Source organism: Strix aluco, chromosome 12 (genome assembly GCF_031877795.1).
Source record: "Strix aluco isolate bStrAlu1 chromosome 12, bStrAlu1.hap1, whole genome shotgun sequence".
Taxonomy (NCBI): Eukaryota; Metazoa; Chordata; class Aves; order Strigiformes; family Strigidae; genus Strix; species Strix aluco.
Window position 1 is genome coordinate 14299283 of NC_133942.1, and position 24483 is coordinate 14323765.

A 24483-nucleotide genomic window follows, 5' to 3' on the forward strand; every position below is an offset into this window, starting at 1 on the left:
GAGAATGGTCTCCTTTATTCATTGGTTGTCCATCTGCTCTTCACAACCAACTGAACCTCCACCTTCTGCCCTCATCAATCGAAGATCAACAAGAGAGAATCTATCAGACATTTCCACCCTGACTGGCTTGTTTTCAGCCCTCAGATTTTTTGTGTTTGACTTCATAAAAAGAAGTAGAAAGTCATGTTAAATGAGCACCGTTTTCAAGCCTGCGTGGGTCCTGAGAGTTTTGGGAACTGAGCAACAGTGTTAGCTTTTGCAGTTTTTCAGATCTCCTCCATGGAGACATGACTTGGTGATGGCAAGGGATGCCAGGAAGGTGGGTTTTCAGGGTTTGGATCCCTTGATCCAAAGCTGCTCTTTAGGGCTCTGTGTAAGGGAAACAGGGTTAAAATAGATAACAACCATTGCAAAGCAGGTGTGAGACATCAGTCCCTCTGCACAGCACTTCTGCAAAGTGCTGAGCTTTCAGGATGCAAGGAATTTCTTGTGTAAATACTCTATTATTTATATCTGTTGTCGGTGTTACTAAGTTGGACTTGGTGTTAGCTGAAGACCTTTGAACTGATCACAGGATGGCTCAGGTTGGGTGAGACACAGTAGAGTAAGGAGGATAGAGCAGGCTAGGAAAGGAGAGATAATTCTCCAGAAGTCCTTTTCAGCGCTCTTTGGAAAGGAGAAGTTGAATAAGAGGCATATGGAATGATCTGGCACTGTGAACTTTGCTGGCTGTTAGAGGTGGCCACACTCTGAATCAAATGGCAGATCCCCTGAGGTTTCTGAGCTTGGAGAGCTTTGTTCTTCAGGGAAATAAAAGATGCTTGGTTGACAGGAGACATTTCTTCAGACCACCACACCTCTAATTAATATCTGGAGCTAGAGAGATAACTGAGGATGTATCGATGCTGATATTTGGACTGTGTGGAGTACCTGCTGCAGGCTGGGTCTTTGCATGCTTAAATTATGTAGCATGTTATAAATAATACAGTAAAACTACTGACATTCAAGTCACATTTCTGTGGTATTTCTTAAGGCGATGATGTGATGAACCATCCAGGTATGGCCACTTCACATCTTTCACTGGTCCCGTTCCTCCCTTGAGAGAGAGATTTGATTTTTACACCTATTGTAAATATGGACTTCCAAGAGGTCTAATTTAAAAGATGAAATCAAGTTCAATTTTAATTTAATTCAGACCTTTTTACACTTCAGTTCAAATGATGTTTGAAAGGAATGGTTCCTTCCTATCGCTCATTAAATGTGGGACAGGTCATGTTTTACTGTCCTTTTTATGACTGGGCCATTTACTGCTGCAGTGGCTTGGCCAGCTATGTGATCGTTTAATCATTTAATGACATTGTTTTTCTCTCTCTAAAAGACCTGAGCATTTTTCTTTGCAATGCAAATAATGAAGTGGTCTGGCATTGCCTGCCTAATGAAGCAAGGAAACCTTTAAGTTTAAAAATTTCCTGAAAAACAATATATAAAGAGCATGGCAGGAGATATGTTTGTGAGGTGCTTTGTAGCTTTCAGTCCATGTTTTGCTGGTGTTTCCTAGCAGGATGCTGCTGTTAATCTGAAATGGGATTCCTCACTTCTGTGGTCCAGGCTTGTGAGCTGATGAACGTGCGCTGCTCTCACTAATGCTGCCAGAGACACTTGCTCTCCATCCCATCGCGTCTCTTGCCGTGGGGATCCAAGCACTTGCTGGGCAGCAGGTTGCACAGTGGCATTTCTGGATTGATGGTTAATTTGTCCCTCTCCTTGAGTGCTGCTTTCCCTTCATGTTTTCCCAAGCTATTCCAGAACCTCTTAGTTATGAATGGCCCAAATCCTCATAATACTCTTTATTATGCAAAGCATGATATTACAGCTAAAGCATACGATTGCAAGATAACTTTTAACTAGCTCTGCATGTGTTGAAGCATGAAGCCTGCTCGAGGTCAGGCATAAGCCAGGTCTCGGTCAAGGGCCGTGTTGTTGTACGTCAGAGGCTGTGAAGGAAATCCTTGGGGATAATGGGGTGACTGCAGCAGCCCCGTGGCAACTTGTGTTTCCCTCTGTGTCTTCCATCAAGGTTTCCCATTGCTGGATTACACCAGATGCAGCCACTGAAGTGGTTGTGTGCCATGAATATTGGTAACCAGCCTGAGTCTGAGGTCCTTCAGCACCAAATGTCCCTGGAAACTGTTCTGCCCACTGGATGATGATAAATTTTAAAACAGGTTGAACAGCCACTGCCTAGCATCTCTCAGAAGGTGGTCCACAGGGGTGAAAACCAGCTAGAGCATCTCAGATCTTTCCCCATGACCCATTGCTTCCTACAGAGCAGTTCTGGTTTTATTTGGCTTCTTCCATTTTCTTAGCAAGATTATGGCACAGACCAACAGAGCTCCCAGGAGGGATTTTTCAGATTAATTTTTCCTTTTACTAGCCATAACTCTGAAGCATAAGACACAGGCTCTTCTGGTGTCGTGGAGTGCAGTTTTATGGAGTGATCAGGGGATGGTCACGTGAGGAGATCACCAGGGCTGGTTCTTGCTTCTCCCATTTTTGTAGCTTCTTTAACTTTCTCCATGAGCAAAGGCAAGAGAGGAACTGGATTCCCATCTCCCATCTGATGAAAGTGTGCTCTCTTTAACTGCTCCTCCAGTAAAACTACTCCCTTGCCTTGTCCCTCCGCTCAGACACCCTGACACATGCTAGGACTGATTTAGAGCTGCCTTTGTCAGACAGTGTCTTAAAACACAAACCAATGAAACAATAAAAAGCAATAGCCTGATACTAATGAAACACATTGTAATTAGAGCTGGCTGGGAATTTTCCAGTGAAAACAGGCTTTGTTGGAAAAAGGTGAATTCCCTCATACTGAACTATTTCACATTAAGCGCTTCAATTTTTAAGACCTTGTGTTGGAGCCCAGGGATGGTTTTTTGGAAGCATCGCTGCTCTCCTGCCAGCCTGCTTCAGACCCAGCACTCAGGATGGACGCAGCCCTTTCCAGTTGCCCTTCTAAGCTAGAGCAGCTGAGCAGACCTAACCACCAGCTTAGAGTTTGGCTCCTTGGCCCTGAGCTATTGTGTGTTGAAGAGCTAAGAGTCAAAAATCCGGTGTTTGCATAGTTTCTGAAGCCACAAAAACCCGTCAAGGGTAATTAGGCAAAAAAGCATAACTTCTGGCTCAGAAAATCCTCAAGTCATAAAATGCTGGCAGCTGGGAGAGTGCGTTGGGGAAGTGCTGCTGTAGGTTGGCTGATCTTCTCCTTCCTGGAGCATCTCTGCTTGGGGCAGGCTGTTGAGCTGATTGGATCCCTGGTCAGTCTAATGTAAGAAGCTGATAGGATTTAACTTGGTTTAACCATTCTGTTGGACAGTGTTCTGGGTGCTTCATCTTAATCTGAACGTGTGGCTGAAAGCTTTCACGTTTCCTGTGATGGTACCTTGGTTTTCGAAGCAGCACAAAGTCTGGTTTTGGGCAGACACTTGAGGATCCTGGTTTTCTGCAGAAGGCAGTTCTGCTAAGAGCATCAGCTAAAACCCACTGACTTTACTTGGCAAATCCCAGTAACAGAGCATGGCACCACTCCCTAAGTACTTAGATTGGATCTCACTGAGGATTGTGCCCTGGAGAACCTCACTCAGAGGTCCAGCATGTGACTCTTACCCTTTTCCCCTTCTTTCAGATGGCCGCCCGATTGGTGTGGAGGGGATCCAGGTGCTGGGGACAGGAAATCTCATGATCTCGGACCTCACCGTACAACATTCTGGCATCTACGTGTGCGCCGCGAACAAACCCGGCACTCGGGTGCGAAGGACCGCGCAGGGCAGGCTCGTTGTACAAGGTGAGGAAACCTGGGGCTCAGGGAGCGGTGATGCCCACTTCGCTGTGCCCTCTGCACAGGACTTACATGTCGCCTGGGCACTGTGATGGGTTGGGATGGACAGATGCTGACTTTGCTTCTCTGATGGTATCAGACAAAGGACTTCTTTGCTAGACATGGGGTTTTCCAGGTGGGTGTAAGTCTCTGTGTCCCACACAGATGCATAGCAACCAGGTATCGTTCAACTGAGACCTCAGATGTACAGGTTGCAGTGGTTTCCCACCCCATCACAGGCACTTATTTGGCTTAACAGCCACCAGTTGTTACTTGCTATCATACTTGTACATCTCAACAGAAAGCCAGGGCTGAATTAATCAGCCAAATTAATTTCTCACCCCTGCATGGCCCTTACTGATATGGGGACATGGGCACTATTCTCATCTTGAACCCCTCTGCATGATAGATATCACTCCTGCAGTGATATCCAGGAGTGGGTATCACAGAGTATTACTCTCCAACTGAAATGGCACCAGTGTCTAAAATAATTTCCAAAAAGTCAGTGAGATTGATTTATTTAGCAATTGACACTGTGTCTGAACCCCTTGCCACGTCGTGAATAAAGCACCCTTTATTGGGGTTGTGATGCAGGTTGCTCCCATTCCCCGCAGCAACTGTCCTGAAATGCCACTTGTAAAGGGTGATTCAGCCCACAGTAGAGATCAGCACTCAAGAAACCAAACAAATCCCCTCCACATGCTTCATGCAACCAGTCTCTAGGCTGAGGGAAGCCAGGCAAGTATTTCAGAAGGCAAACCCAGCTGGCAGCGTGCTCTGAATGGCAGTAATCCGCCCCTGATTACAGGCACTCACCTCCTCTTCAAGCTAGTCCACTTAAAGCATCTCGCGCTCTCATCAGTTCACTCATTAACTATTGACTGATGATATCCTGAATCTAAAATTATACACCTCCTGCCGGAGCGAGCTAATTGAACCTTTCATGCTGGTGATGGGGAAAGTGCCCTGCTCCAGCCCTGATGCTCACCTGACAGGTCCCGGGAGTCGCTGGCGGTGATCCGGCACCGCGCTGCTTGTGCAGCAGCCATGGTCCCTGGGTGCTGGCATCCCTGTTCCCCTTTGCCTTGGGAGCAGCGAGGAGCGATGTAGAAAGGGTGCTTGTACAGGGCTGCTCGTGCCTCCTGAGTCCCAGCTGCTGATCAGACATGAGAGGCGGTGTAAACTCGACGTTTCTTTTGCTGTTGGGTTTCTGGGTAAGCAATGCAAGGGGGTAGGCACATCTGTGAGTCCCTTTATTAAGAAACACCAACCCAGGCATTAAGAACAACCTCACTGTACTGATACAAACCCTTTAGAGCTGCTGCAGGCCAGCTCTGCACGTGGTGCACGTAGTAGAGGTCTACTAAACCCAACTGCCAAGCTGATGTCCAGGAGGCAGGCAGGCGGAACCAAAAGAAATTACTTGGAAAATCTGAGAAGTTGTAAAAATACAGCTATTGACTACTGTTGACTGCTCCTGTTAGCAATTGGATGAGGGGGGGAAAGGTAGCACAACTTCTCATTGCTACAGATCGTCAGTTTTCAGTCTCTTTGGAGATATGAACATCAACTCCTGAGCAGCTGGTCTAGTGCTGGAGTTCATCTGGGGTAGAATTACTGTGGATTTTCACCTGGGGAACCAGGATGAGAATTTGTCCCTAAAATGGTAATCGCAGGGCCATTGGAGCCCAGCCTCACTGTGCAAGGGGGATGCTCCTGCATTCAGCATTAGCAGAGAAGTTGGCAGTGGTATGGAGAAGCGTGGCCAGTGCGTCCTTGGTGTGGCCCGTAGACATGAGCTGCAGCGTCCAGGACCCCAACCTGTGTTGCCAATCCATAAAGTGCTTCATGTCTTTCGGGGGGCTGTCATTCTCTAGGGATGCTAATGGCAGACCCTGGCCAGGCAGTTGGGCTCATCCCAGGTTTGCTCACCCTCCCTCTGGAAACAGCTTTTCCTTCCTCTGAATCTCATTTTGCCTGAATTTTCCAGCTGAGAGGTACAAATGATTGCTGTTCAGGTTTCTCTGGGAAGAAAACAGCGATAATGACTGACATGGGAGACTGTGGGTTTTATCTTTGTCAAGATGTCAGTGATGCAAATTACATCCGTAAAGAGAATAAAAGCAAAGAGCGGGCTATCAAAAGCCTGGTTGGAGAGGAAGTTAGTACAGGGCTAGGACAATACAGCATCCTCAAAGCACGCCAGGCCAGGTACTTGCTGCATTTATGCAGGGACCCTTGAAGTGCCTGGAGGCACAAATTAACTTGGCCCTCGTCTTTTGAAGGAGGCACGTTTTATAGGTGGGAAACTGGGGGAGAAATGCGATGTTTCCTGTTGTAAGGCAAGGAGTTAGCGGGAGGCTGGGACTGAGACCCCATCCTCCCTCCTGCTGCCAGCGGTGGTCCTCGTCCCCATCACAGCAGCCGTGTGGGCAGAGGTGTCCTGGTGCAGGGCTCTGCTCTTGCTCTGGCAGTAATGTCCTTTCCCATTGCAGGCTCTCCTTCAGATCATCTAACGCCGTCTTATTATCTTCCTGGGAATTCCTCCTCCCTTCAGAGGAGAAGGCGTCAATCCCCCTCTCCCTCCCTCCCTGCCCTCCCCTGGCCATTTAGGCTCCTTTGATCTCTTTTGTAAGGTTCTCACACAAGAAAGTTTCCATTTTCTCTTCAGATCCTGGCGCAGCCATTTGAATATTGCTTTGTGCTGGGCTGCGAATGAAAGTCTCACGGGGGGAGTTGTCGAAGGGCCGAATGCATCGCCGACTGAAACGGAGGGTATGCGTGCGTGTGGTGCAAGGGAAGAGCAGGCTTCGGTGGCAAGGAAAGAAAAATATATCAAAGCACTCTCTCTCTACCTCCTGTGCAATCTTTTGTGCTTTATTATGTGTTTGGTGTCATAACAAACTGATGGGCTGTGAATGGCCAGATGGTCACTAGTGTTCTCCACTCCACGCTTCATTTCCTCCTGAAAGCTATGCAGAAAAATGAGATCCCATCTCATAAATGAATGCCCATCTTAAGGACATGTTTTTGAAGGCTCTGCTGACAATGACTGCCTTGTTCGCTTTGCTTTCTGCTGGCAGAACCGGGCAGCGCTCCTTGGTCCAGCAGATCCGGCCGCCACTGCATTTCCTGATGTTTCTTCCATCGTTCTTGCTGGCTGGCATTGCAAGCCTTGGCTGCGGGGTTGAATTCAGCAGCAGATATATTGCAGTTGCTGTGTTTTAGGCTTGGCTCTGTGGTACTTGGTTTGTCCTCGAGTTTGGTTTGTCCTCGAGTTTAGCCCTAAATTCATGCTGCAAAACCAGCTTCAGTACATGCTGCATGGCTCAACGTGCCCCATGGAGCAGTCCTCTTCCTGCCCATGTTTTCCTTCTCAAGAAAAGCCACCACGCAGGGACAGGTGGGCACTTGGATCTCATCCGTTGGGATGCTGGAGTGAGCTGGGGTGCCTGAGCCCTCTGGAGCAACCTCCCAGGAGCATGCCGGTAGGTGATGTGGGAGCATGTCCCACTGCTGCAGAGCTCCAGCCTGCACCTTGCCCGGACCAGAATTTCATGATACCCACTGATGGCTGATGTACAGCCCCCATGACAACCTCTCTGTCAGGGCTGTTTCCCAGAGGACACAGTCACAGGTCCCATTTTTGGCCCTAGCAGTCCCACCAGCTCTACAACTTCACTATTTAAGTTACTCACGTAAGCATCTGGGCATCCTCTGTAGTCAATGGAAAGAAGCCATGTGGACAGCAGCTTTGTCTTAAATCTCCTGTCATCTGATGATGTGCTTGACTGACTTCCCTGTAGACCCATCTTCTTCTTTCGACCCTTATTGTAGGTTCTGGTAGCCTAATTTATGAGGTTTTGTTGTTTCCATGTTATTCTTCCTTCTCCTCACCCCAGCCTCCCTCCCTCACCCTGCCACTGGCTACTTGAGAATTAATGATGGCTTCGTACTGAGGTGCACAGGGCAGAGATTCGTCTGGCACGGGTGCATCAGCTCTCAGTGCTCCCTGATCCTTAGGACAGCCCTTCTCAGTGAGCTGTTGGGTGCTGCAACGAGCACCGTGCCACAAACTCACGGCAGGGACAGCAAAGCTCCCTGTTATCTTGGGGGGGGTGGGACTGGTGGCAGGTCACTGCTGAGATGAGATGTCCCTAAAGAGATGGAGCCTGTTGAGGCCTCCCATCACAACCCGCTGTTAAAGTGCATCTTCATGCTATCACAGTTTGTTGAACACAGTAAAAGCTATTGAAGCACTTCATTAATGATTCTGGGGGTGGTATTAAGCATTATTGCTTTTTGATACCAATGTCAAGTCTTTAAATATTCATTAAAACTTCATGATCCCCTCCCTCCCATTAAGTCCTGAATAATGAGTGCTCTAGATTCTTCATACTTCACAAGCCAGGGCTGGGTCCTGCGCACTCCTCCTTGCCAGTTTCAAATCCTGTGCTTTTAACAGTGATCTTCATTAATATTTTTGTTATCTTCATGGAGGGCTGAGAAGCGCTTCCTCTCACCGCCAGCAATGGCTTTCCGGCATGTAGCGTGGAAGGGGGAGAGGCATTCAGACCACTGCACCTCTGTGCAGGGTGAGATGAGCACTGACAAGATGCTCTATTAATTATGAATGACGAGGGGGGTGGAGAGCTTGGCTGAAGGCAGGGCTTGGCTGAAGGCAGGGCTTTGCTTCTACTCCTTTCCCACTAACCCAGGGCTGGAGGTGGCAAACTCTATTCCTGTTGAAATCATTTGAAAGGGCAGGAAGAGGACCTGGGAGTTGGAGAGCAGATGTTCTTCTGTCCAGGAAAGGAGCCATTCGCCCTGAGGCCATATGCCAGCAGCTGCCTCAGGGCACCCTGCCTGGGGTTGCCAGTATGAACAGCGGGGCAGGTCCAGGGTAGCAGAGGGGCATCTCCTTGCAGCAGTGTCTGTCCCCATGTTAAGACCCTGGTGGCACCCGGACCACGTCCTTTCTCTGATGCTGTTGGAAGCTGGTGATGGGGACAAGGAGCCTTTTAACTCCATGAGTTTCTGCTGTGACCTGGGCCCTTCTGCCACTACAGCTCCACACTGCCTCTCCTTCTGCACCAAAAGGAGTAGGGACAGAGCAATGCTGGAGAAAGCCAGGAGGAGCAGGAACAGCAGAAGCGCATCCCGTGTCTTGCAGTGAGGGATGGCATTGCGCAGGGACAGCTCAAGCACAGCGGAGGTGGAAGCTGTTTGAAGGAGTGGCCACCTGCTCCCCAGAGAGTTTAAGCAAGTTAAACAGGGGCCAGGGTTTTGATCTGGTTGTGTTTAGCGAGACAGCAAAGAGGAGGGACGGCAGAGGGGAGCAGGGACCCGAGGAACCCGAGGGGCCGCGGTCCTGAATAGCATCGCTGGCGCCGAGCCAGCGGCCGCAGCTGCACGTTTGTTACCCCCGAGTCACACGCGACACCGCTCCAATTACTCCCTCTTGACACGGGCTAATAAGGGAGGATAAGGAGAGCCGCCGATTCCAGAAGGGTTACGCCGGATGCTTCTTTCCATATTTAAACTTTGGTTCTGCTGTAACAAATGGTGGGTTTGAGATTTAGTGAAGTGGGGGTGGAGGAGGCAGAGGCAGAGAGCCAAGCGGCAGGATCTTTAATGAAGCTGCAGCAAGGAGCTGGAAGATGGCTGTGCCCTTCCTTGGCATCATGGCTTTGCACCTGCGAGTACTGCGGGTGCAACTTGTAAGCTCAGATGAAAGCAGGGAGTTGCACAGCCACTTGCAAAATAATTGCTCCTGCAAAACCCCGCCAGCACAAAGCGGGGGGCGGGAGGTTAAGGAAGTCTTGAAAATCAAGTCTCTAATGCTCTCACTGTATGCCACAAAGGGACCATTCACTGCAGTGAAGAGGGGTTTTTCCCACTGCTTATCCATGCTTCCAACTTTTATTGAACCCATCCTGAATTTTATTTCCATTTATAAGTCTAGAAGGGGGGAAAAATGTAGGGGGGGGTGTGGAAATGTAGGAGAAAAAAGAAGGACAAGGGATCGATTGGCACCTGGGGAAGTTTAGCAGGAGGTTCTGGAAATATGTGTCCATTAGGTTGCTGAGATCAGGTTCATTAGTAGACCCGAGCGCCAGCAGAAGTGGCCTGACAATAAACTCTGCCGGCGGACACCCCCTACTGCTAACATAAGTCAGACCTGCCGTGCTCCACTTCCCTTTGATTATTAAAAATGGAAGAGGGGGCTCCTCGAGGTAGATGGGCTCTTCAGTGAGTTTCTGTATCTTTCTGCTTGCAGGACTTAGAATGTTCATGACTTTGCTCTTACAGACCTGCACCTTGCACTGCGCTTTGGCCTTTTTTTTGCAGCAGTAGTGATGCTCTTCCCTTGCACGCACGCAGCTGGAAAAGAGCTTTATCACACCATGCTCCCGCAGCAAACCCAGAGGGGGTTTTTGGCCATGGACTATGGGGCTCGGCTCTTGCATAGCTGCTCCCGCCGGCAACCTGGCCACCCCTCAGCACATTTTGCTGGATCAGTTTGCTCCCTTTTCCCATCCCAGCATCTCTGCTGGTGGCAAAGCCCACCAACACCATGCTTAGAAAATGCCAGAGAGTGGCCCTGAACATGCTTCCCTGGATAATCTTGCTTTTGTTGGAAAAATTTAACATCAGCCATCCATTACGTGACGCTAGTCGGTAAATCCATTACAGGCCCGTGCCTCTTATCTGTTTGTCTTCATTGTGGCTGCTGCCAGTTCCACCTGATTTTAGGTTTCAGCAGCAACATGGAGTATATTTATCACTTTGCCATTTGAAGCATAACTGCCTGAATAAACTCACCTATTTGACAGTGTCTTTCAGGCCCTGCTTTCTGTAGGCTGATACACTGGTTTATTCTGATAAATGATTTTAAATCTATTTTGAGCTGCTGGAAGGAGGAAATAATTTTCTGTTTAAAAATGTTATTGTTAAAGGTGAAAACATTTGGTTACGAGGTGAGCAGCAGTTACAGGGATGGTGGAGACTTCTGCCAGGCTTGTCAGGAGCCCAAGGGTCCCGGGCTGCAGATCTGGGGTAAAAACAGCTCCCCAGTCTATTGCTACCAGGATAGTCTGCAGTAAATCTGATATTTACTGGGGGAAGAACAACCTGCTAGATTGCTGTATGCACATCCATACATTTCTTTCCATTTGTAAGCAGTTTGCTAATGCCGTATGAGTCCTTTGGGTGAAGCCACGAGACATTGCTCTAGCTCCGCCATTGATGAAACAGCAGATCTTCCCAACCTCAAATACTATAATTGCCGCTTGTAGTTGCAGCCTTCCTTCCTCACCGCTCTTCGTACTGTCAGTATGTGCTGATTTTTGAAAGCCTCCATAGCAGAGGGCTCGTTTCTCCCAGCACGATGGCCCTGCGTGGTGCCACGTGGCTACGAAGGGTTACGTACAATACACTTTCCATTTTATGTCTGTGCAAACAACCAGGGGCCACTGACCTTCCAGCCTGCTCCCCTAGCAGGCAGGATGCATTTAAATAACCTTTGTCAGATATGGATTATTTTGCAGCACTGGGGTTGCTTTCAGTGGGAGACTGGGGAGAGGTGAGCGGGCTTAGACCCTGTTGCTGTTTGCCTGAATGATGTAGGACCCACCTGGGCTTTCCATACAGCCCTGAGCTGACCTTCAGGTGCCTTCTATGAAGCTGTGAGTGCCAGGATAGGTAACTAAATTGTAGCACTGCACTGATTACAGACACACCATCCAAACTGTGGTTATCTGCTGCCTATGTTGGGTTGGCCAAGTATCCCACATTTCCAGGCAGACAGGGCTTATTGAAGCCCAAGCTACAAGGTTGCTCTTTGTACCAAGAGAAAGTGGGATCATCATGACTTTTCTCACCTTCTTTCTCCTTTCTCCTTGCAGCCCCTGCAGAGTTTGTGCAGCATCCCCAGTCCATTTCCAGGCCTGTGGGGACTACTGCCATCTTCACGTGCGTAGCCCAGGGGGAACCCCCGCCCCAGATCACTTGGCTGAGGAACGGGCAGATCCTGGAGACCAGCGACCACATTAAGCTGAAGAATAACAACAGGTAAGTCCTCGTGCGCTGGCCTCTGGCACTGCAGCGTGGGATGGAGAGCAGTGTGGGACACACAGCTGGGTTGTGCCGTTCCTCGGCGTCAATCTGCACAGATGGAGGACTGACATCACCTGATGGTCCAGAAGTAGCTGTCTCTGCAGGTGTCATTCTTGGGCAAAGAGCAAGTTGGCTCACACAGGCTTCAACTTTTGCCCAAACAGCAGATCTGAGGCAGGTGTGTGCAGTAGCTCATTTTGGACCAGTTGGTGAAGGCTGGCAGAGAGCAGTGGGGTCTGTAGCGCGTCCTGGTGAGCTGTGCAAGCCCTGTTTTGGCATAGCCCCATTGCGCTGGGCAGTGGCTAATGTGCTCGAGGCCGAGAGGGGCATGAGTGATCTAGAGAGATTCCAGCCCTGCTGCTTGAGCACCTTGAAAAGGGAGTGCTTTAGAGCTGGCTCGGCTTCGGCAGGCGAGGTGGGTTGCTGTCATGCATCCCTCAGACTGATGCAATGCTCCCTCACCCTGCTTTTGAGTCTGAATTAAAAGCTGTTATTTTGAACTGTCTGGCCTCCGGTGGAAAGGGAGGTGGGAGAGATGTTGGCTTTTTGCATTAGCAAAGAGCTAATGTGAAGGTGGTAATGTTTAGAAGCAGGTCTGTGGATTTAACTTGGGCTCTAGTCCTGCTAGGTGCACTTTGTAAGCTTACATTTCAGCGCTTTGTGCTTTATTGTACCAAGACATCAGCGTTAGACTTTGACTAATGATACAGGAACCCAGAAAAAGTTTGTCTTCAGTCCTGATCATCATCTGGGTATTTCTGGAAGGACTGAATGTTGTCCCTGGAGTTGGCAGGGACCACACTCACTCTGCAGTGGAGGAACCATACTTTAACCCCTGAACATTGACCTGCCTGCGTGTGCAAATGCAAATACATTTGAAATAATATTTGCATGGAAGATGATTTTCACTAAACTTCAGCCTTTTATCTCACCGGGGAAGAGTGTTTTCTTTGAGTACTAAATAACTGCATTTTCATGTGAGAAGATAATATGGTGGGATGCACTTAGTGTGAAAATTACAAGTTGACAACATAGTTTCTATGGAAATAGCATGGAACAGTATACTGAAAAATAATAGTGCCTGTGTTGTAAACCTAAATTATTGGTAGAGATTTGTACTCTATGGTGTCATATAGCTGCTATCTGTATTAACAAATGCATCTCATGAATGCAACTCCCCAACCTTGCTGGAGGGTCCGGACCTTCAGTTTAGACTGTTGGGAAGTGCTGTGTGGGCACCATGGCTTCTTCCTCAAGAGAGAACAATGACTTTATTTTTCTAAGTTTCTCTATAATATGGGTTTTTGTTTTGAGGTTTGAGGCTTTTTTAAAGCTTTGTTATATGAAGGAGGGAAGGATGTGAGTTGCAAGGAGGATAAGGTATGAGTTGTAATAAAATATTCCCAATCAGTGGAGGTTTTCTCCGAAATGGAAGCTTTTAGAGCTTCAGGGAACTTCGTGTGTGCACAGACATAATGCCCCTCAATCCAGGCTTGTGATCTTCTAGTTCACTGCATGGGTTTCTGAGGCATGTCTGCCCTTACAATATGAACAGAGCAGAAAAAGAGAAGGGAAATTAGTGCATCCCCTTTTATTGACCAGAAAGTGGAGTCAGAAGTGACCAAAGACCTTACAAGCGGTTGTTAAATCCATGACAAAACCCACACTGAATCCAGCTCTGCATCTCACCCAGGTGTTTTGCCTGTGAAATCATTCCTCTTCACTGTTTGAGGAAAGTAAAAGTAGGGTCTTTGGTCATGGTCATGTCTCCTGGCTAGGTCCCTGTGCCTGGAGCTGCACTACACGTGCATGTGAACTGCGACTTGGTGAACATCGAGGTAATTGCTTTCTTATGGGAATCATTTAATGCAATTTAGTGTCAGTCTTTTCCACTGTGAGCTAAATTGATCAGATTACATTGCATCTGGCACAGGCTGGGGGAGCTCAGCCAGTTACTGGGGCTCAGCTGACACATGGCATCTTCTCAAGCTATAGTAACGCGATTGTAAAGCTGAGCCCTAAGGCCATTGTACTTGACGATGTTGAACTTTTGGCTTCTTTAGCACTAGTCTTGGTCTACTCTGACGCCCAACTTCAGGCAAGTGGCCATGCCTGGTGGTTTCCAAAGCTGTCAGTCTGAAAAATGCCCTCGCTGGTACAGCGGGGCTGGGTGCTCCATGAATTGGAGGAAACAGATCAATGGCTGGGTTTTTTTCTGAGCTTTTTCAAGTTGTCCTTTGTTTCATTCTCATGGGCATGACTAAGTGCTGTAACCCACTTAGTTCCAGGCAGAATCAGTTTGTGATTATGCCTTGGATTTATCAGTCTATTGCACTTGGAAAATATTTGTCCGTGTAAAGATGGATCTCGAATCTACTAGTAATGAAGCTACTAAACTGCACTATGAGCTTTTTAATTAGATTACATGGTTTCCTAGAAAATTCATTTGGATTAAAACTCTGCTTAATATGGCAATAAAGGTCTGAATGCCCCCAAAGGGATTTTTAGAAAAAAAGAGTAAATCATCCCAAATCATATCATGTGCTAATTGATTGCAAAATGTAGCGTTATGAGCAACTTTGTTCGAAAGACACAAACACAGCTAGAAGTGAGGTCCAGACCTGCAGAACATGGTGTGTTCAAGGTGCTGCTCTGCTCCTGCAAGCTTGAGGCATTGCTCCTGCGGGCAGTAGCCTGTCTGCACAAACTCAGAGCTGATGGGAAGATCTGTCCATCAAACTGTTGCTTCACAAAGTTGTGAAGGGTCCTTTGACATCTACGTCACCCTACGCTGTCTCTTGTGTGCAGTAACTACAAACCCAAGGAGAGCAAACCCTCAAAGTCAGGAGACTTCAGAATCCCATTGTTGTTGAGATGGGACAGCAGCTTCAGGACTAGATTCACTGCAGATTGGATGTGGCTACTGGTACGACATCAAAGGATCACTTGCCAAGCACTTCCAGCCTTTCAGCACAGTAAAATAAGTCTCACAGGCTGTGTCCGATAAACACCTCTTCCCTTGTGGTCCCTTAGATGTGAATTCTCATCACCTGATGTGTTGACGGTTTCTGGGCACATTAGCATTAAAGATCAGCCTTCTGCTGTGCCCTCTCCAGAGGTGGTTGTTATGTTTTGAAAATGCCAGCTGTGTGGGAACAAAATATCCAATCGATGATTAGCAAAAATCAAAAGCAGTTCTGGGATAGCGGATAATTGTTAATGAAAAATGCATGAAGGCTCAGGCATAGGGAATTGTGGGGTTTTCCATTAAAAGCTGTGAATAAAAATCACTGAAGGAGATGACGATGGGGCTGCCTTGCCATGCAGTCCCTGGGCTGGGGATGGAGCTGATAGCTGTCAGGGTGATGCTTTCGGGTGGAGAAGCTGATGGAGCCTTTTTGACTTTGGTGGAGCCATTCCCATGTCCAGCAGCTTCAGGGTCTGTCCTTTTCTGTTGATCAGAGATGCCGTTTGCCCTTATTGTTCCTGGGGTGATTTGGATCAATCATAATCCAAATACCTGAGAGGTGTCATGAGCATTTCCAGCAAAATTCCCACCTGGCATCACCAGCCCAGCCCGAAAGCAGGCGTATTGCTGCAGGAGGAAGGGGTGGTTAGTGGCCAATTTAATTGTGGGCTTGTGTAAAATCATGCTTTCTAGGTTATTACTTCAAAATTTACAAGGAAGCATGAAATAGTACCCGAATTACTGCTCTGAAAGGTTTATTGCCTTCCATTCTTTGACCCAATCAGGTTCAGGGGATAATTTTCAGCCTAGAAGTATATCACACTATGGGGTTTATATTGCCGTAATAGCAAGGAACAAAGGCCAACATCTTCAGAGAAGGCAGGCTCTAAATATTGATTTTCCAAGAAGATTTTATTTACAAAATGGTAATTAAGGGACTTCATTTGTTCCACCGGAAAAAGGCTTCGTTAGAACTTGGGCTCAGGTGGCATTTGGTCTTCTCAGTGACCTTCGCTTATGAACTGTCTCCTTTTTAAATTCTTCTTCACTCGTTTGCGCTTGTTTTAGTGCTCTGAAAATGACTCGCTTCAAGGGCCGTGAATGTTCAAGCTTCATCAGGGAAAATATTCCTCTGTAAATAAACTTTAGGACAACTTTGCTTTTCTTGCACTTGTCATGCTGCTTAATCCTAGCACAGATACAGAGGGCGACCCTCAAGCACAAACACCCAAGCACATGGGACCAGACAGCCCTTTTGGTACCAAACCCAGAGAAACTAGAGCCTGTGCTTCACAAGATGGCTTTTTTCTATAAAACCCTCGTTAGCTGAGTGCGGAGAGATGCAGATGGGTTTGTACATCCCTTCGTGGTGCACACACCCCACAAACTTGAATTTGTAGGGATTTGGACACATTAAGGGAGGACAGGCAAGCCTGCAGGTTGTTTATGCAATGAGTTTGAAAAACGTTGGTTATTATGGGAAGGGTACCATATAGCAAATCATATTTCAGTTCCCAGAAGCATGACAAATAAGTACATGGAAGACTGAGATGTGAACCAGCTGCTCCTGATTTAAGAATAATTTATGGGTTTGACTTTGTTTGGAAGACACGTGGAAATGGCCTTCACAAGGAAGGTCTCCACACGAGCGCCCAAAGCCCCACTAAGCCCTTTCTCTGCACTGATCAGGGATCCTGTGCTGGGATCACACAGCTGTATCCCACAAAAGGGATCTACAGCAGCCCTGGAGCAGCCAACAGCAACGGGCATCAGTCTCTCCTTCTCATGTGGCCGCAATTATTTTGCTACCAAGTTGCCCGTGTAATTTTTCTCTGTCTGCTGCTCCTCTGAGCTGCTGAAGTGCATCACCGATTCAGGGTTTTCAGTGTTTCTTCAAACTGTTGCATACAGCAAAGTAAGTCTGCAGAGAATGGTCCTTACACAGGAGCCTTTGAAGCAGGACTGAGCCCATCGTGGGTCAGCCCAAAATCAGCCTCCCCTGGATTAGGCTGGGTCTTTTTCCTCTCCAACACGCATGCCCCTTGCTGGGAAAAAGGGTTGGGGGACTTTCCATTTAGCAGCAGATAGCTCTCCCAGCTGTCTGCATTAGCAGTCCTACCAACATAGGCATCTGCCCTCCCTTCCAGTAGCTTTTCCTGAGATGTTTTCTGCTTCCCTGTGGTCCTGCAGATGTAAAGACTTTTCTGCTCCCTCCCTGGGACAGGGTTCCGTTAAGTCTGTGTTTGCAATCTCTGGCTCGTGAAAACAGATTGAGTGGCAGCCAACGCATTTACCAGATAACCAGCAAGTCTTGTAAGAAGGAGCAGCCAGCTCTGGCTGTGGTCTCCTGCCTGTGCCAGGGTACACTTCCCAGCTCTGCAGGGATGGGAGGACACAGCTCCACCGTTCCCACCTGGGAAGGCTCAGACCACCTCTGATGTGGACTAGAGCTGAACCAAGGGACCCAGAGTCTCCAAGGCTAGAGACTTGGTGTCTGGTTAGATTGTGGACCTGAGCCCGGCCACTGCTTGTCCCACCTTGGTGCCTGAGCCCTGGTGAGTTCCCAAAGGGGCTCACCGCATGTGTCGTGTCAAGACAGCGCAAACCCAGGTGTCATGAAGCCAGCAAAGAAGAGTCAGCATTTCAAGATGAAACGATGCCACTGCTGTGCCTCCTGTAGCAAATGTGATGCCATTTTACAGCATCCCATTTGCAGAAAGCACACTGTACAGCCAAATCCCCTTTCTGCCAGACCTTGTCCTCTCCCAGGGGTGTGAGGAGCAGCATCTCCAACCAACTTTGCAGGATGAGAGTCTGCTGGCCCTTTCATCTGGCACTGATGTGGAGTGTGTGCTGGTTCCCCACGGCACCGTGCGCCCCACTGGGACCAGCAGCATCCTTCCAGAAACTGCACTAGGACGAGTCTGTGACCGCAGAATCAGGCTGGGATCCTGGCCAGCGGGCTGCAGTACCTGCTAAATATAAACCAGTTTGTATGGAAAGGATTCCTTCTCCTGCATAACACAACCCAGTTTCACCCTGCATGATATTTAATTTCTGGAGGTTTAAGAACACGCTTATAGAGGGCTGGGGACGATATGCAGTGTCCCTCTGGGCTGCTGAGCGTCACATTCTCAGCCTGTTACGAGGCAACCTTCAAAATACAGGGCATTTCTGCAAAACTGCCAACAATCGGCACCAGAGGGGAAAAAGCTCCTTCCCAGCATGGCACCGGCCAGCAGCCCAGGAGTGGTTCACTCGGTGCAGCACGGCACAACACGACCCACAACAAATGGAAGCAGAGCAGGGCACGGGGACGGGGCATCTGAATGAGGCGCTGGTGGCTTTCTGTAGCTGCTGGCACTTAAAACGCTCTCCCCACTAGCCACAGCCTGCTCTCTGCATTAATTTCATCACACTCCCTCTTTTGTGCGCCTGTGTGCGCACGCATGCTGATATCCTTCCAGATGGGCCCCTCTTCTTCTTTGTGCTGCTGAATCGATGAAGAGGCTTCCTTCAGTTCTCAGACTTTTTCAGAGGAGCCTTTGGAAAGCCGATCTCCGGTCACTGGCCCGGACCCCTGACCCGAGCCAGATCAGTCATCCTGATTGCCTATGAACTGGGAAGACAGCTTGGGAATACCGCGGCTTTCGAGCAGCGGAGGCCTCTCATTTCAGCTCAGCCGGGTGTGAATCTGCAGCGGCTCCTCTCCCCACTTCCATCAATGCCTGTCAGGGCATTGTGCGGAGATGTGATGGAGCCCTCGGCTCGCTGAGCGGCTTTGGTGACCAGCAGAAAGCCTTCTGGCATCTCGCCTCGTTTGACGTGCTCGCGGCGCTGCCAGTCTGGCACTCGCGGGAAAGTTTTCCAACAGCAGATGTCCCAAAGTGACAGATTTTTTTCCTGTTGACAGGGAGAAATAAAAGGACACTGCATATTTCAGATGGCTGACGGGCAGAGACGCTCTGTGCCTCCTTGCACAGCAACTACATATTTTCCTTTTGTTTGAGCTTTTTAAAAAAAATAAAAAAGACAAAAAGCAGCAAAACCTGGGAAAGCTGCTGGACCAAATGCTGACCCTGCTGCGTTGCATCCTCCGCATCCCAGGGGCTGATGCGGTGGGTGAAGGCAGGAAGAATTTGTCAACAGTTAAGATGAAAATGGACGCACAGCAGAAGTATCAGCTGGGATGATGCTGGGGTTCATGTAACTCACTGCCAGCTCCTGCCCTCCTCATCGCAGCTACCAGTGTGCTTCAGAGCTCACGCCGGGGCTTGCAGGGAGCTTGGCAGCCTCCTTCAGAGGTCTGCCTGTGGGTGTTAGAGGGACCAACAGAGAGAGAGAGAAAACCCTGATTCTCATGAAGCTGGTGTTTAGATATTGGGCATTTTGCTCTCCAACTTCTCCACACTCGGTTTCTGCTCCTTAGCCAGGTTTATAGGCATAGCCAAAAATCCTGTTGTTTTATTGACCCCGTTGCCCGAGCATCGTTCCAGGTAACGTGGGCTCTAGGTAATGGATGGCCAAGGCTCTTATTGCACGGTACATCCAAACACAGCCTTGTAAATCTCAATGAAAATTAACTTTTCAAAGCCTAAAGCAAGTTTCCAGCTACCTGCCATGTCCACTTTGTGGAAATTTATTTTGTTTATTTCTTCTGCTTTGACTGTGTGTGACAGTGTTACTGACCACCCTGGCACCTCTGCAGAGCGGCAGCTGGGATGTCCAAGGCTCTGCCCAGCTCTGGGTCCCAGTGGCCAAGCGCTGTCCTGTTCCAGGATCACTGGCAATCCAGCACATCATCTGTGTCACCCAAGAGGAGCTTTGCTCACCCTGCAGTCCTCTCAGAAGAGATGTCTTTGGCTCCAGCATCATGCTGTTGCCATCAGGCTCCTTGCACCCTTGCACTTCTTTCCAACCAAACTCCCCTCTTCCCTCCTCTGCATCTTTTCCTCTCTCTGTGTAAAGCAAATAAATACACTTGGAGGCAGCAAAGCCTAAATACTCCTCGTTGTTCCTGGGCTGCTTTATGCTTGGGAAGCTTAATCCTGCTCTTGACTAGTGTGCCAGCCCGGCCTGGCTGCTCCTGGGTGCCCAGATGCACAGCGACCACCTGGAAATAATCCCTGCATTGACAGGGCAGAAGGAAGTGCTGCTGCTCCTTCCACACATCTGCTTTGTGCAGAGCTGCAAGTACAGCTTTCGGACGGTGTAATCCTGCCTTCTGCCATCTGTCCTCACAGGAATCAGCCCTTGTTGACACAGTTGAGCCACACATCGTGTCCTTCCTCCCTGTGCCCCCCTCCCAGCTCTGCCTTTCTCCTTCCATTTAATCAGATACGTTGAGCCCGTGGCTATGAGAGGAGCTTAGGGCTGATTCTCTAAAATCACCATATCAGCTGAAACCATCACATTTGATATTCCATTTACAATGTTTCCAAGGAAACAAAGGCACAGGACATAAATAGATGACTGTTAAACATTTGCTCACTCACCATGGCCCCAATAATTTGCAAGGCAGAAATATGAATGTTAAATCAACAGCAATAATAAATTTTAATATAGGAAGACCAATATTTTGCTGCAATTAGAAGAAGCATTTGTTCTGACATACAGGCAGGCAGTGGCAAGTTATTTATCATTTTCACTTTCAATGTACAATTTTTCATTTACATAAAAGGCAGCTTTGATTATGACCCACAAAAAGGCATGAAGTACCCCTCACATCAGCAGGGGTGCTTGGGATTTACTCATGTGCAGTCAAGTCCCAAGTCCACCTGGAATTCACCGCAGGAGAAAAAAATAATTTATTTCTCCCTAGAAGCAAGCAAGGGATGTGGATTTGGTTAGTTTTGGGTCATTTTTTACAGGAAAATAGCAACCAGAAAGCTCATGGAAGCTAACATGATGCTGAAGCTTGGAGGCATCATGGTCTCCCAAGCATTCATGCCAAGCCAGAGCAAACCACAGTTCACAAAAATACAGATGCAGAAATAGGGATTAATCCAGAGTGGTGCACATCTGAGTGATGCTCTAAAATGGAAGGGGAGGCAGTGGTGAGGGGTGTTTTATTCACACAAATTGAATCGCGTTGTTCCAGGCTTGATTTCTGAGGACGGGAGCAAGCCCTGGAGAGAGCAGAGCTTTCATTGATGGATCCCTGTTTGTGAACAAATGTTATTAAGAAAAGATAGAGCTAATGTGTTGCACAATTATTTCTGAGTCAGTATTTGCTGGTGTTGTTTTAAAGATACTGGACAGTGCAAGTCTTGGGCTGGCCCTGAACTTGCTCCAGTTGTACACAGCCATTGCTAGAGGGTCATGCAGCTCAGAAAGGACCTTCAGTTCAGGTGTCCATGTGTACGAGGACTCTGGTTGTCCCTGTGCCCACCAAGCCACTAAACATCCCTCCCAGAGGTGGCACAGAGATGGGTACCGTGCTCAGGAATTTTGGGAAGCTGGTACATCACTGGCTTTCCCCCCCTCATTTAGGGTGTTTTCCATCAGGGTAGCCAGTGCCTGTCTTTATCTTGGAGGCTGAAAGTGGCACCTAAGCCCAGTATGGAGGGCCGTAAGAGCACGCTGGAGGAACTGTCCTGGTTGCTGCGATGGGAGGGCAAGCTTTGATGTGCCAGCATCAAAAAGATACTCAGAGGTTTTGCAGACAAAACCTGCAACTTGTTCATAAGCTTTGGTTTTTGGCTTGTGGTGATCATGTTTCTGAAAATGCAGAAGCAGGAGCTGAGGCTGTAACCCTGCTGGATGAGTCAGCTAATCCCGATGTTACCCTAAGACTGCTCTAATGTGCTATAATACAATTAGAGCATCACCAGAGGGCTTTCTGGCTGCGCTTGATTGTACTTGGCTTAGCAACTATGTGCAGTGTCTGGATGGGTCTCACTGGTGTGTACTGGAACTAAGACAGTTAAAGCTGGTTTGGGTGTACAGGTGCACTTGCCACGGAGCTATCTCTGCAGTGTGGCTGGGATCTTCCTGAATTCAGGGCTTCAGATCCTGCTGTTTCTTGTCCCACCCTGTGTCCCCATCTGGCTGTACTTGAACCACAGTCTCTACAAGTTGAGACAGAGATAATCTGCTCAGTCATGGGATCTGAGAAATGATGCGTCCACCTCCTGGGCTTTTCCTTCCCCAAAAGACTCTTAGACTGGATATTAGGAAGCATTTCTTTACAGAACGGGTTGTTAGGTGTTGGAATGGGCTGCCCAGCGAAGTGGTGGGGTCCCCATCCCTGGACGTATTTAAGAGTCGGATTGACCCAGCGCTGAGGGATCTGGTGGAGTTGTGAACTGTCAATGTTAGGTTAAGGGTTGGACTGGATGATCTTCAAGGTCTTTTCCAACCTAGATGATTCTGTGATTCTGTGAAAGCACCAGCCCACAGCTTTCTGGAAGCTTTCTGTGGAAATAGAGGCATGTGGGATGCCCTGCCATCAGGGCCAGCACAGGGGGGTGCCATGGCATGGGAGGGGAGGGACATCCACTGCAGAGCACCCAGTGAGCTGCTTGTCCCCATCGTGTCCCCATGCAGCACTCTCTCCATCTACGGCATCAACCAGGCGGATGAAGCCATCTACCAGTGCATCGCCGAGAACAGCGCCGGCTCCACGCAAGCCAGCGCTCGCCTGACGGTCCTGTGGGCAGACGGGCTGCCCGGTCCTCCGCAGAGCGTGAAGGCTGAGACGGTCTCTGCAACCACCATCCAAGTGTCTTGGAAAGAGCCTCTGCAGAACACCACGGAGATCATCGGCTACGTGCTGCACATTCGGAAAGCTGCAGGTACGGTGCTCTACCCACTGCCCAGAGCATCCTCAGCCTTCCCATAATTTACCAACGTGGCCCACAAGGTAAACCAGGTCTGTGCTGCAGTAGACAGTGCTGCTACCCACATCATCTCCATGTTTCTGAAAGACAGAGACAAGGCAGTAACACTGATGTAAATACCAAAAGGGTGGGGAGGGTGAAACTGTGTGGTCAGGTCGTGCTGCCTGCTTAGGGCTCTAGCAAAGCACACAGAAATGTCAGCAGAAGATGATGTGGGCAGCTATGTATCCACCTTAGGGATCAAAATTACCACTTGAAACATCTGTTTAGGCTCCTTGTCAGAGAGGTTGTGGCTGCCCCCTCCCTGGAAGGGTTCAAGGCCAGGTTGGACGGGGCTTTGAGAAACCTGGGCTAGTGGAAGGTGCCCCTGCCCGTGGCAGGGGGTTGGAACTAGATGATCTTTAAGGTCCCTTCCAATCGGAACCATTCTGTGATACTTACCTCTTGCAAAGCCTAACGCTGCTCTGTTCTCTCTTTCTTTGCCCTTCAGATCCTGTAGAGAGGGAGTATCAGGAGGCTGTCAGCAAAAGCACCTTCCAGCGGCTAGTGACTGATTTAGAGCCCTCGACCAGCTATAGCTTTTATATAAAGGCTTACACCTCCCGGGGTGCCAGCAAAGCCTCAGAAGTCACAGTGGTGAGCACGCTGGGAGAAGGTAAGGAACGCTTTGCGCTTGGACCATCAGATGCTGAAACCCGCTGTGCGTAGCAGCAGCACCAGTCACCCCGATACCCACTCCGGAGCGCTTTGGCACAGCCTGTGGTGTTGATGCTCCTTGTTCCCGCTCCTCCTCATACTCTGGGATATTGTGTAAAATTCACTTGTATCGTTACACGGGGGTCTACTGATTGCCTTAAACACGGCATTGCCTCACACAGCTGATGTTGTAGCAGAGGGTGAGTGCAAGTCTGGCTGGTCTCATGCATTGCAGCTGCTCTGGGCTTTTCCTAAACTGCTTGCTAAATTCAGATTTCCTGCTCAAACAGCATCTCAGGATCCTCCAGCAGCTCTGGTACTCACAGCTCTTACTTGATATGTGCCACACTTCTTAAAATTTGATTTTTTTCTGCTCTACCCTGGAGCAATCACACTAGAGCTGAGCTGTCCTGACCTACAAATCCCTGGCTTGGCCCAGCCTTCTGTTTCAGTGGGAAGTTAGAGCAATCTCCAAGGCTTTTTTTCTGACTTGGCCTCCCAGATGTGGCCACCACTTAACTTCCCCAGTAAGAACGTGGGTGCTCTAATGCAGGACCCTTGCACACAGACACCAGACAGAAGCCCCAGCCCCAGTGCGATCTGTCAGCTGGCATTTTAGGAACATTTTCCAAGAGACTCATGTACCTCTCCAGCACCTCTGTATCTCACGTACTGACACTAATTTCTTAGGAACATTGCATCGTTCTCATGAACACTCAGTAATTATGAATTTGCAGCAGAGAGGGCCTTGAGTGTGAGTACGTTATTTACGATCAAATGAAAGAGTGTGTTGACTTCCAGATAGGAGATCCAGTTCTCATTCCATTTTCAGCCCTTGCCGATGTTTACTACAGCATTTAAGCAACAACGCCAATAAATCCTCACCCTGCAAGTTGTTACCCTGCAAGTTTATTTTCCTTGGTACTCTGCAGGGAATCAGTCACCCTTGGAGTTTGTTTTTCCTTCCAATTTAGACACAGAAGGAT

The 24483-nt window shown here is 48.7% G+C and overlaps 1 protein-coding gene across 1 annotated transcript in view; it reads left to right on the plus strand.

The window, feature by feature from the left end:
• Positions 1-24483, plus strand: part of IGDCC3 (immunoglobulin superfamily DCC subclass member 3) — a 104963-nt gene that overhangs the window by 73719 nt on the left and 6761 nt on the right. The window contains exons 6-9 of the mRNA XM_074837418.1: positions 3683-3841; positions 11782-11947; positions 22509-22756; positions 23292-23456. Coding sequence (XP_074693519.1) covers positions 3683-3841; positions 11782-11947; positions 22509-22756; positions 23292-23456 — 738 coding nt within the window. The remainder of the gene's footprint in view (positions 1-3682; positions 3842-11781; positions 11948-22508; positions 22757-23291; positions 23457-24483) is intronic.